We start from the raw sequence: 13547 nt of genomic DNA, 5'->3' as shown, positions 1-13547 counted from the left end.
ATGGAAGATTGCAAAATATCAACAGCAGGTACTAAAGAGGGACTAAAATGTACGAGGCAGGGACAGGAAGGTGAGATTTGTGTGGACTCAGCACAGGGAACCAAAACAACACCATCTTCTTTCATGTTCAAAGTAGAGCATGGAGATTTGCACCCCGTGGTTGTCAAACCTAGATGCTTTTCTGGCTGCAAATGCATGAAATGATCCTTGAAAATGATGTTGCCAAGAGAAATTTTCCTTCATTACTTATTTGGTATAATTTCAGTAAAAGTACAGCATGTGAAATTAAAAAAAAAAAAAAAAAAAAGAAAGGAGCCTTTCCAGAAGGTGTGACCCCTCAGCTCCTATGACTTAACAGATAATTGGGTCTCACTCTCCTTTTACCTCCAGAATTGAGTACAGTTTTTGGCCTGTTGGAACCACCCAGGAAATGTTTACTAACAAAAGACACCTAAGGGAATATTCTAACAAGTGTCCTTGCTAAGTTCAAGTTTGGCTGAGTAGATCTTCGGTTCTCTTTTCTTGGAGCACCATGAATTGCCTAAGCACAACTGAGGGTCCTGTACAAAGTAAAACTTGTTCCCTTTCTTTCTTCAGGCCGGAATTAAAAGTATTAGGCTTATTTTAAAGCAAAAATGATTTAGGCTAAACATGAAGAACTTCCTTGTGGCCGGGAATTACCATAGCCTGTGTCCCTTCCTGAAGATGATTACTCATTTCAGCTCTGTAGGGAAATTAGGTCCTAGCCTAATAGAACCAAATTTTGGGGGGGTGGGTGAGAATTTAATATATTAGTTATATTTAAGTGATTTATCTTCCCATCTTTTGAAGCTACACTTTACTATGGCTCTTCTATTAAATAATTTCTATGAAATAATTTAATTTTCTGATGCCACAGGGTCATAGGTGGGACATTTAAATTTTTGAGGTTTTTGGTTTTTTTTTTTTTTTGCATTAAAGCATTTTCCTAGTTCTAATAATAAGACTAACATGGCAAGTGGGATCAACTGAAAAAGACCCGGAAGAGCTCTTGTTATCATTGCATGACAGCCTTGGCACAGTATTTTCTGATTCCCCTGATGGGATTGCGGTAGCATGGAGGAAAAGTCTAGATGATGAGATCTGAGATCCAGAAATTCTGAGACCTCAGTTCATCTAATTAATCCAATTACAGGGCCCTCTTCAATGAATTTGGGAAGTAATTTGCTGCTGACAAAAAAATGCCCTCTTGAAATATGGGTAACATCAAAGAAAATTACCAGCACTTGGAAGAACAAGATATATAGATCAGGCTAGGGGATATTGCGTAGAAACCTTGTTCCAAGCATTCAGCCTAGTAGACACACAGCTCAAAGCACTTGAAGGGGTTTTGAGATCCTGTGTTACCTTCAACAGAAATGTCCCACCACAGGTCGTTGGATAGCTAGCTTGCTAAGCCATGCTCCCTCTTGCCCCACTTCCCAACTGTCTTTCTCAGAAGCATCAGATAGCAGCCCATCCCAAGAGAATTGGATTTGAGGTCAGGAAAATCTCAAGGACTGATCATGCAGTTCTCTGTAGAGAGAAAGGACCCTTCTTACTCAGCATCCATCTTGGCCTTGATCCCCAGGCTTGAGTGGGAGTGTTCTGCCATCTTAGGGAGGCCACTAGTCCCACTGGTGAAGTAGATGGCAGCTGCCTCTTGGCTTCCAGTCTCCACGCAGCGATGAGTGGTAGACGCTTCCCTGACAGAGACACAGACCATTACCTTCTCAGGTCTGCACTGGGCACCAGATGTCCTGGTGACTCACCTTCTATGTTTTACTCTTATGCTTTTGGCCTCACCTCTGATTCCAGCCAGCGAATGGTTCTGGGTGAGTTCCTTGGTGTTGCTTCTAGCGTGAACCACAGGTGATTCACTGTGTGTTGCCACCATGGCATGGGGCTCTGAGCCCATCCTGCATGTGTGTGCGTGCAGCCCAGAGTGTAGGGTAGATAATGCCCCTGGGCAACCCTCTACCAAAGGAGGTTAGGGGCTGATGGGTCAATGCTTGCCAATTCTTTCGTGGACAATCCTGGGAGACATTCTATGTGATCCTCAGAAAGTCCCTGCAGATCAAGCCCTACTTCTCCCAGGCAGTGACTCAGCAATAAAGATAATACACTCTTGAGGGGAGGGTATTGCTCAAGAGCTAGGGCACATGCTTAGCATGCACAAGGTCCTGGGTTCAATCCCCAGTGCCTCCTCTTAAAATAAATACATAAATGAACCTAATTACCTCCCCCCCTCAAAAAGTAAATTAAATAAATAAAATTAAAAAAAATAATAAACTCTTATATTAACTCTTACTTCTTTCCTGCTTCACTCTCCCCAGTCCCACACCCTGCTCCTCAGGCTTCCCGGATAAAGACCCCGCACATAAGTGCTTGGTTCAGTTTCTGCTTTTGGTGGGAACCCAGGCTAAGACACGTGGCAGGAGTACACTGCACCACACCACACCCACTCTAACAGGACCCTCACACTCACCGTAGTAGCGTCTTGAAGTCCAGCCACCCTTCCCGGCTTTTCGCAGACACCAGTATTTTTGTTTTCAGAGCAGGGCAGTCAGGTGCCACGGTGTCCACTGCCTGGGCCACTTCGTCCCCAGCCACGATGGCCCTGGTGTTAGACACCTGCAGCCTATAGAGAATGTCTTTGGGTTTCAGCTGGATAGTTCCAGGGATGAAGACGAGGCCTGGAGAAGCCAAATGGAAGGGAGGGTTGTTTTTGTCCCTAAAGAAGTCTGCTGCAAACAGCCAGTGGCGAGCGAATGGGGTAGGAGAGGCTGGGGTGGTGAAGACTGATTTGGAGTATCAGCAACCAGGGAACTGAGGACCAGAGAGTAATTTGAGTACAGATTTTCCTGAGGTTGTCAGAGCTGTAAGGGGTCTACCCAGACTAAGGAGAGAAATTGAATTGCCTAATGTCACACCATTGATAGTCTACAGCCAATACAAACACACACAGACTCACACACACACACACACACACACACGATGCCCTACGGGAGTCTGCTGTATCTAAACACTCTTATGTAGTAATTAAAATAATTAGCAAAGGAACTTGCAACTGTCTATGCAACACCACAGTGCTCTAGGTCCTGACTATTTCTTCCAAACCTGGGAAGCTGAATTTTCTTAGAGAAGAGTGCTCTTAGCTTTTCTTTGTTTTGTTTTCTGTCTTGATGAGATTTTATGGTTTTGTTTTATTCTTCTGGAGAGTAGCTGGACTTTGTGTCACCTTTTGTGAAGCTGATCACACATGTTCTTCTTGTTAGTTTCCACCCCGGCTTACTCTCTTCCCGCCCTCAACGTCTCAGTATCCCCACAGCCGACCTGTTACCACTGCAACCGTCTCTCCAGAGCCATGATCACGTTGAGTCAAGCACACAGAAGTGCAGATACATCTCCCACTCTGAGTTTGTTTGTTTTTTTTTCCCTTGAGACCATCATCTCTCTATGTCACCTTTCTCTCATGGCCTGTTCACTCTTCCCGTGGGGCTCCAAGTTCCTACAATTATGTTCAACTTCCTCTGATTACTCCTACTTCTTGACCTCATTCACATCTTCCTCCTTATTGGTGAGAATGCCTGTTGTGTGTGAAGAAGGCTGGGAAGGGTAAGTTGTAAATGAGGGACCCTGGGGTTTCCTGAGGCTCTTTCTTACATCTCTTCACTTGTCATCTCTTATATCTGAGGTTGATGATTTTCAAATTTCTGTCTCCATCTCAGATGTTATGCCCTTAAATCCAGCTATTCACTTCTCATCCCTTCTTTCTTTTCATACATTTTAAAATTGAGACATAATGGACATATAACAGTGTCCTGGTTTTAGTTGTACAGCATAATGGTTTGCTGTACCTGTAAGCTATGAAATGAATACCACGATAAGTTAACATCCATCAGCACACATAATTACAATTTTTTTTCTTGTGATGAGAACTTTTAAGATCTACTCTTTTAGCAACTTTCAAATATACAACACTGTATTGTTAACTATAGTCACCATGTGGTACATTATATCCCCAGGACATATTTAGCTTTTTTTTTTTCTTGTTGTTTTTCTTTTTTTTGGGGGGGTAGGTTTGTTTGTTTAAATGGAGGCACTGGTGATTGAATCCAGGACCTCGTGCATGCTAGGTAGGCACTCCACCACTGTCCCCCCATTTACCTTATAATTAGAACTTCACATCTTTTGTTGAGCATCACCTGAGTACCCCTAAGTCAACAGTTACCAAATTGAACTTGTCATCTTTCCCTGACACCCCATAGCTGTGTCTCCCTGTGCTCCTCACTTCATCAAAAGACTCCTGCATCCAGCCCGTTGCCCGAGTGCCTGTGACTTCTCCATCTCCCTGACCTCCTTCCTCTACCATATGTCATTCATCAGAACATCTTGTTATCAGCTTCCTTCAAATTGTCCTTTAAACCCATCCACTTAACTCCATCTTCACTCCTCCCATCCAAATTGAAATCACCATCACCCTTTGTCTCCTATTTGAATTTCCCACCCCCATTCTTGCCTGCCTTCATCCCATTCTCTGCATACCATCCAAAGTGACCTTTTACAAACAGAAAACAATCATGCCACTCAGTCTAGCCGTGGTTTCCCATTCCTCACTGCATAACGATCCGGGACCCTTGCCACGCATGACCCACAAGGTTCTGCCAGTGTAGCACCTACCCATCTTTCCAGGCTCCTTTGCCACTACTTTCTCCTTGCCACCTGAACTTGAGGCACTTGGACATCATTTCAGGTTCTCTCATAACTTTCAGTCTTCCCTCCCCTCTGTGCTGTTCCCTCTACCTGAAGCAACCCTCTCTGCCTCTGCTCCTGGCCAAACCCTCCTCATCCTCCAGTTCTCAGCCCAAATACCACTTCCTCTGAGACTCCCATGACCTCCTCTGATTAGTCAGTTTAGGTCTCCTTTTGTAGCCAATTGGCAAACTTTTTCAACAAATAGCCAAACAAACAGTAAATATTCTGTGGCTTTTGTGGGCCAGAGGCTCTCTGTCCCAACTACTCAAGCCCTCAAGCCTCCTATTATAGTACAAAAACAGTCACAGCCAATATATAAACAGGGCATGGCTGGATTCCAATAAAGTTCTGTTTACAAAAAAAAAAAAAAAGCTTTGGGCTGGATTTGGCCTATAGGTCAGAGTTTACCAATTTTTTTTATAGAGTCTTATAGAATTGTCACGCCACTTATCAAAACTATAATTAAATAATTATATGTACAATGAATAGTTTAATAGCTGTCTTTCTCCAAAGATCCGTGAGTCCCATGAGTGCATAGACTGTTCTGTTGACTCTGTGTTAGTAACGTCTAGAACAGAGCTTGGTGCCTAGCTCATTTAAATACACGGGAGAAGGGTGGTGTCTCTGTATGAGGAGGGACCACGTGCTACGTGGAGGGGGCATCTCTTGGGAGGACTGGTTCTATTTCTCTGCCACGAGTGGGAGACAGTGGCCAGCTCAGGCAGTCAATTACCAACCTGCTCGCATGCAGCCGAGGATCACCAGCCACCACTCAGGCACCCGGGGAAGCACCACGGCCACCCGGTCCCCACGCTGCAGGCCACATGGCCCTGAGAAGACGTTGGCTGTTTGCTGGCTAAGTTCACTCAGTTGACTAAAGTTCCACTTCACTTCATCCCCATCGCCACTCACCCACCACAGGGCTGGGCCAGGGTGTCGCTTTCCAGCCTGAAGAAAGAGAAGGCCTAATAATTAGGGTGTGCTGGTACACGAGCTTGTAGACTAACTTCCACCTTGGGACTGCCACATCAATGCTTAATAAGCTTTTTGATCTCAGGAACCCTATACGCTCTTAAGAAGTATTATAATCCTAAAGACTTTTTATTTATGTGGATTCTCTCCATCAATAGTTACTATCTTAGAAATTAAATTGAGATATTTCATAAATGCGTGCTTTAAATATCATAGTAATAAACCCATTACCTACTATCAGACATAAAATGTGTTTTAATAAAGAGGTAAGTATACTTTCCAAAACAAAAACATTATAATGAAGAGAGAGATTTGCATTTTACATTTTTGCAAATCTTTTTAACACCTTCCTTAGTAGAAGATATTTGGGTTCTCCCATCTTTCTGCACTTACTTTGCTGTAGTCTCTGGAAAATGCACAGTACGCTTGTGAGAGAATGAGAGTGGAAAAGGCAAATATCTTGGATTTATTTATCTCTCTGTCTATGTATTTATTTATTTTCATTTTCTCTTTTACTGGGATAAAATACACATAACATAAAGTTTGCCATTTTGACCATTTTTTAAGTTCACTCTTTGGTGACACTAGATACATTCGTGTTGCTGTGCGATCACAACCGTCATCCATCTCCAGAATTTTTTCATCCACCAAAAGCGAATCTCTGCATCCATCGTACAATGACTCCCCAGTCCCTCCTCCTCCCAGTGACAGGTAATTATCATTCTATTTTCCGTCTCTATGAATTTGACTACTCTAGGTACCTCATGTGAATGGAGTCACATAATATTTTTCCTTTTTTGTCTGGCTTATTTTACTTAACATAATGTCTACAAGGCTCATCCATGATGTGTCATACATCAGAATTTCATTCTTTTTAAAGGCCAAATAATATTCCATTGTACAGATATGCCCATTGGTTTCTCCATTAATCCACAGGTAGATGTTGGATTGCTCCTACATTTTGGCTTGATTTCCAGGAGCTCTTTTTGTGCTGAGGATATTAACTCTTTGCTGTGACATGATACACTTCCCCTGATTGTTCTTAGTTTTCAAATTTTACTTACGGTGTTGTCACTGGAGAGGTTTTTCGATATTTATGTAGCAGATGTATTAAATCACTTATTTTATGGGTTCAGGACTTTGAATCATGGTAGTAAAGACCTTCTTCATTATTCCAAGGAGGTATAACTTTTAAAGAAAAGCCAGACATCTAAATTTTTCTTTGAAATTTTTCAATTTTAAAATACTGATTTTTTTTTTTTTTTCAAAGAGAGCCCTGCACCATGGGGTGTCTTCAGCCTAGAGGCCTGGTGTTTGTAGTCTCTGTGCTAAAGTTGTGTCATGGTGTTGGGACCGAATTAGGATGCCCTTGGAGCACCATTCTTTTAAGCCCAGCTAGTAGACCCACCTCTTCTGCTACCCTAGCCGGGATGAGTCCTTTCACCCGCCATAAAGGTGCACAGAACTTCAGGTAAAGGCAAGGGTAGGACCAGCAATGAATGGGGTGGAATTCTGCAAGTCCAGGGCAGGAAAAGGAACAGAAACTCCTGCATCACTCTCTTTCTCTGATGTCTCATATCGGAGTCCTCTTGACAATCCCTGCCCAGCAGTCATCCTACTTAATGACAAAGACACATAACTTTCTGAGAAGACTGGCTCAGTCTTTGGCTGGTGCTAGTTTAACAAGAGAATGCTGATTTCCCCTTATTGAGCCCAAATCTACCTCCTCTATGACTGCAACCCACTAGTCCTGGTTTCACTCTGGGACATCACAGCAGAGCATGTGCAGTACGTGCGGGCAAGCTGTGTTAGCAGCTGCCTGGGGGGGTTCCCAGACTGCTCCTTCCTGCACCAGCCTCCCGAGCCCTTCTTTCTGCCAAGCCCATGTTCTCTTGCTCCCACCCCATGCTGCCTTCATGGAAGATGGACATCTTGTTCCTAGCTCATCACTGTACCTGACACACAATAAGTCCTCAATAAATATTTACTGAATGAATCGATGAATTAGTGGACTCAGCCAAGTTGTCCAACTGGGTGCCGCTTCTCCCAATTACCTTCTCCATGTCAGCCCAGTGATCCAGCACGTCACTAGCAAAGTTAAATTTGGGAGGAACTTCCTGGTAGCCCCACTGCAGGGATGCCAGTTGCCTTGTATAAACGTGGACAGTACGTTTGGGTATCCGAGTCCCCCATAGGATGCAAAGCCTCTGGAATTTCTGCAGCCAAAGCATGTTTGAACCTGCAAAGGAAAGAAAACACACAGGTGAGTTTTTCCCGTAGAGTCATCAGTTGCTTAAGGAGATTCATCCCACCCTTACAGGGTTCTTCCAGAAATTAATCTGTTTTGGTTATCAGTGAATTGGCAGTCAGCATCCATTCTATCTCAGTCTCCTTCCGATATGCCAGTCTCCAGAAGCACCACATCGACTTCATGTCCTCCTTCTCCAGTACTTCTGACAGTTTTGTGAACACCCAATTCTTATGTGATAAATCCTTTTGTGCTTAAAACACAGTGGTGTGGTAGATTTAGTTATTGTTCCCAACAAATTGCCCCCTCCCTGTAGAATTACATGTATGTCCCCATTCATTTCCACATGACTTACCCAGTGCATTCTGGAGAAAAGTATCTCCATTGACATTAGATTGCCCATAGGATATGCTTTGGTCAGTGAAATGTGAGTGGATGTGATTGTGTGGTTGTATGGTCAGGGACTGCTCTCTGCCATGAGAGTAGCATATCCCAGATGGTCCTACCCCCAGCCTGGATCTCAGACTGTGGAGCTGAGCTGAGCCCAGCACAGCCACAGATAAGTCACCCCCAGACCCCATGGGGGAAATATGTACGTTTATGAGCTCCTGAGATGTTCAGGAGGTTTGTAATTATCACAGTAAATGTTACTTACTACAAGTAACATGTATTTCCTTCAACAGATCCTTGACTGAGCTATCTTGAATACTGTACACTTAGCACGGAGGACCCAACACACAGACTCATTTTAGCAATAATAATTGTTATGATTATCATTTCTACCTTCACATTGGTTCTAGGGAAAGTAGTTGGAAGGCTGCCGGTCTCTGAATTTCAACATGTGTTCTTTAATGGGAGGTTGCAGAATTTGTCTAATGACCTTTGATTCAAAGACTCCAGGCATGGAGTCCCACCAAATGGCTAGATTACCTTCCCTGTTTTCTAGGTAACAGCAGTCAGAACACGCAAGTCCCAGATGCTGGTGCCTCCTCTCCTATTTCCTAAAAGAACAAGGAGTGAAGATTTCCTTACCAGCTCCTTGGCAGGAATATTTATCACCTTTGCACCTGCTGGTCCCTCTCTCTTTCCATACCACGCTTTTCTTATTCTTCTGGCCTCTCCTCCTCTGAGAGGCCTGCTTCCCTGACCACCACTCAACTCCCAATCCCACTCTGACTGCCCTTCTCCCAGCTTCCCCGTTCCCTCCCTTTTGCTGTGCTAAAGCCACCTTTTCCTTTGCCCACCACTGCCTCCTCATGTTCTCAGCCCCTGGAGATTGCAGATGGCTTCTCCCCTCCAGAGGTTTCACTCTCCTTCTTGGCCCTGACTTCTAAAGACTGGTTAGTGCCGTCCTGGGGCATGACCCATCCGTCCATCCCTCACAACATGCTCACCCGCCAAGTCCTTTCAGAAGGTCTCTTCGGAGAGCCCTCCGTGTACTTCCTCCTGAGCAGACAGCTCAGAAGTCCCTGCAATGTGGGAAGAGGGCACAGCTAATCATTAACTGTGGGCAGACTTGGCACCTAACTTGAGGGAAGGTCAGCCCTCCTGGCTGTGTTCATGGATTGCACAGCCCCACAGCCTTGGGGCCAGAAGGAACTGTTCTTCCAACCTGGTGGCCCAAAGGAGAGTCATGCACAAGATTGACGGCAAGTTCGTGCTCCAACCAGGAAGGGAGAAGCTGAGCTCACATGGGCCTGATTTTCCTCTTACTCTCCGTTTTCCCTCTTACTCTCAGTCTCTTTTGATGATGCCTTCTCATCTCCGTTATTCACCCTCCATACGTGATCTCATCCAGTATCGTAGCTTGAACCCCAGCTGCCTTGCCAATGATTCCCCTACGTGTGTCTCCAGTCTTGATCTCTCTCCTGCATCCTAGTTGACTTGACTTCTCCCCTTGGACATCTAATAGGCATGTCAGATATGCTCTGCCCAGAGCTGAGCACCTGCTATTCTCCCTGCAAATCATCCCACTCCTCCTGCCACCTTGTCTGTGTCAGTGATTTGTTAGTCCTTATGCAGCTCCGTTTGAGTCAAAGGGTCAGAAACACAAAGACCTTTCCAGATCACTGAGTGGACAATGTCAGAATTCAGAGCAGAACAGTAACTTTTTTGAGGTCACACAGGAAATTGGTCTCAGGCCCAGGCCTGGAAACCTAGCCTCCAGAAGAGTGGCTCATGACCATATGGCTGACTTACAAAGCACCCTCGGGGCCCAAAACTAGAGCTGGAAATCAGAGAGCTCTGAGCTGCTGAGACAGAATGTTCCCCAGAACGCTCACCAAAGGGAAAAGTGCCACAGGCCAGCTTGGATCCTGTGTCCTCCCAGATGGAGACAGTGACCCTGATGCCACAGAACTTCCCCACCTGCTCCTCTGCACCCCAAGTGCCCAGTCTTAGAGAGTTATTCCTTAGATGTGCTGGCCACCAGACACCAGTCTGCTAACAGGGCCCCATGACAAGCAGGGATGGGGGCTCCCTAAACACAAATGTCTCTGCTGAAGGTCAGGGGCAAGATGATGGTGCCAGTCACCTGGCAATGACTAATTGCCGAGGACACAAATGACCAAGACCCACATCAGGGGACATCTAGGGTAGCCAGGAGTGCTTAAAGATCCCAGAAGCCAGGGTCCAATGTCTGGGGAGAGAAGAGAAGACATATACTTGGAGAGGATACCCAAAGCAATGTGCTTTTCTCTGTGCAACCCTAGAAATAATATGACTTGAAAAACTTGTTTATGTAGAGCAGCAGCCATGTCCTGGGAAGAATTCCTTACTCTTTATGGGAAAATTCACTGAATTCCACCACCTAGTCCCTCCAGGCCTGAATATATTGATCCTTTATTAAATGCCCATGCAACAGGCATTTCTGAATGTCTCAGAATCACACAATCATGAGCCTCTTCCAGGAAGCTCTCCACAGTGTCTGTCCTAAACCCCTCCTGTGGTGGCTGCTCTGTGCCCTCTGACTCCCTGCTGACAGACAGGCTTCAGAGCACCAAGACCATGAGGCCAGCTGGACAAGTCCTTCCCTTCTTTCCCGTCACTCCCTTTATTTTGACCTATTTGCCACCAAGCATAAAACACCTGGGGTGGAGACCTAGATCCTGCAGAAGAAGACACTCGAGTTGCTGTCCCTACTAAGGCTCTGTTAAAGGGCTTTAAGAAATAGCTGACTATGCTTGGGAAAGGGAGCTGATGCTTTCTGAAGGAATTTGGTGGCAAAACTTAAGGATCTATTTTGAATCATTAAATAAAGCCAATTAGATCTTCAAATTTAGCCCCCGAATCTTGTTTCCTAACAAGATTCGTAAGATCTTGTTTTCCCATTGGAAAGGTGGGAGGGGTGTTTGCAGGGTCTCCAGACGCCTGACAGGAAAAGGGGTGAAGATCCAGGGAAGGGTTGCTATGCAACTCTCCCCTGCGCTTCAAACTCTTCATCTGATAAATGGAGATTATCATACTTTCTTCTTCAGGTCATAGTGTGAACTGGACGGGACCAATTTTCCCCAAAGTGGGTTTTGCTAGGTGATTTTAAATGAGAAGTTTTCATGTTCAGGATTATTTTGATGTGTGTTAGAAAAAAATGATCAGAACTACAGACTCCTCTTTGAATGCATATTGTATTGCTGAGGGTTTAGCTGTGTTCTCTAAAAGGTGAGTTGATTTACAGTGCAGACAGTATGTGGCTAGAACCATAATCACGATGGAAGAATGCGAATGAGAAAAGATTGAGTTGAGGAGTTCAGCAGAGCCTTTAGCACCATGCCTGGTATGGAGTACATGGCCAATAAAGCGACATCACTTGTCATTGCTGTCGCTACCAATGACTTCTGGGTCTGGGTGTGCTGGTGGGGTGGTGGTGCCTGGCTCCCTGTGGTAAGGCAGCTGAGAGCTTTGCTTTTTCCTTTTTTGGAGCTGGGCTGGGCTGAGATGACTGTGGGAGAGTTTTCTGGAGAGTCTAAGGGAAAGGGGACTGGGTCTACCCCACCCTTTATTACCCTTGCCTTGTTCTTTTTTTTTTTTTTAATTGATGTATAGTCAGTTACAATGTGTCAGTCTCCGGTATACAGCATAAAGTCCTAGTCATGCATGCATATTCATATATTCATTTTCATATTATTTTTCATTAAAGGTTATTGTAAGATAATTGAATATAGTTCCCTGTGCTATACAGAAGAAATTTGTTTTTTTAAAATCTATTTTTATATGTAATGGCTAACATTTGCAAATATCAAACTCCCCAGTTTTTCCCTTCCCACCTCCTTTCCCCAATAACCATGATTGTTTACAACTTCTGCGAGTCTGTTTCTGTTTTGTAGATAAGTTCTTTAGTGTCCTCTTTTTTTCCTTTTTTTCTTTTTCTTTTTCTTTTGCTTTTTTTTTAGATTTCACATATGAGTGATATCATATGGTATTTTTCTTTCTCTTTCTGGCTTACTTCACTTAGAATGTCGATCTCCGGGTCCATCTATGTTGCTGCAAATGGCCTTATTTTATTCTTTTTTATCATTGAATAATAGTCTGTTGTATAAATATACCACATCTTCTTTATCCAGTCATCTGTCAATGGACATTTAGGTTGCTGTCACATCTTGGCTACTGTATATAGTGCTGCTATGTACATTGGGGTGCATGCATCTTTTCGAATTAGCATTACCTTTGGATATATACCCAGGAGTGGGATTGCTGGATCATGTAAGTCTATTTTTAGTCTTTTGAGGAATCTCTGTACTGTTTTCCACAGTGGCTGCACAAACTGCATTCCCACCAGCAGTGTAGGAGATGAGAATGTAGTTTGGTCAAAGGCTCCCGGGTGAAGAGCTCTGATTACAGCTGGAGAACAGACTAGTGCAGCCCAGGGACGGTAGGGGAGGAGAGTCCAGAGAACATCAGCCAGGCAGGCAGCTGAGGCTCAGAGAAGAAAACAGTGTAACCACAATGACAGAGACGGTAGGTGCCGCTTCCCCCAGGTGTCATTTCCATCCAAGAGCCTGGCTTTTAGGGAGCTGACATTTTGAGGGCTCATTAGGAATTCCAGCAGCACCCAATGCAAGACTACAAGCCTCAGCTCAGGCTCACTGGTGATGTTAAACGGGACCTGCACGTGTTCCTTGCCTCTAGCGCCTCCTCCTGTTAGATGTTGGACAAATCGCCAAAGTCCTGTGACTCTGTATAAAGATGGAAATGTTGTTATAAAATAAAGCAAATTTGCCCAGTCCAGGAATGCCATAAAGAGAAAAGAGATAAAGAACAGATAAATCACTTAGACAAGTTTTTTTTCTTTTTACGACTAGTGAAACTTTAGGAGATATATTTCTTTGCCATAAACCTTCAGTGGCCCCCTAACAGTCATAGGAGAAAAACAAAATTCCTAAACCAGGCTGTCCTCAATCAGTCTTGAAGGGTGAAGCATGTGTGGACACTGGACCACCTGGGTTTGAATTTCATCTCTGTGAGCTACTGGCTGTGTGAGCTTCAGAGAATTGCTTAATCTCTCTGTTCTATCTGTAAAATAAAGACCATTGCCCATCATGCAGTTCTACAAGAA

The 13547-nt window shown here is 44.4% G+C and overlaps 1 protein-coding gene across 2 annotated transcripts in view; it reads right to left on the bottom strand.

The window, feature by feature from the left end:
* The window catches only part of LOC105091130 (acyl-coenzyme A synthetase ACSM2B, mitochondrial), a 33922-nt gene extending 24466 nt beyond the window's left edge, over positions 1-9456 (bottom strand). The window contains exons 1-6 of one of the 2 annotated variants that reach the window (XM_010982572.3): positions 9391-9456; positions 8927-8997; positions 7803-7987; positions 5514-5724; positions 2507-2714; positions 1581-1724 (exon numbers count right to left, since the gene is read on the bottom strand). In XM_010982572.3, coding sequence (XP_010980874.2) covers positions 1581-1724; positions 2507-2714; positions 5514-5724; positions 7803-7979 — 740 coding nt within the window. In that variant the 5' untranslated portion in view covers positions 7980-7987; positions 8927-8997; positions 9391-9456. The remainder of the gene's footprint in view (positions 1-1580; positions 1725-2506; positions 2715-5513; positions 5725-7802; positions 7988-8926; positions 8998-9390) is intronic. The other variant, XM_010982573.3, reaches the window with a different exon arrangement.
* Positions 9457-13547: the final 4091 nt, after the last annotated feature.

This window comes from Camelus dromedarius, chromosome 24 (assembly GCF_036321535.1).
Source record: "Camelus dromedarius isolate mCamDro1 chromosome 24, mCamDro1.pat, whole genome shotgun sequence".
In the NCBI taxonomy this organism is placed as follows: domain Eukaryota; kingdom Metazoa; phylum Chordata; class Mammalia; order Artiodactyla; family Camelidae; genus Camelus; species Camelus dromedarius.
This window is presented reverse-complemented; position numbering and strand designations above follow the sequence as displayed.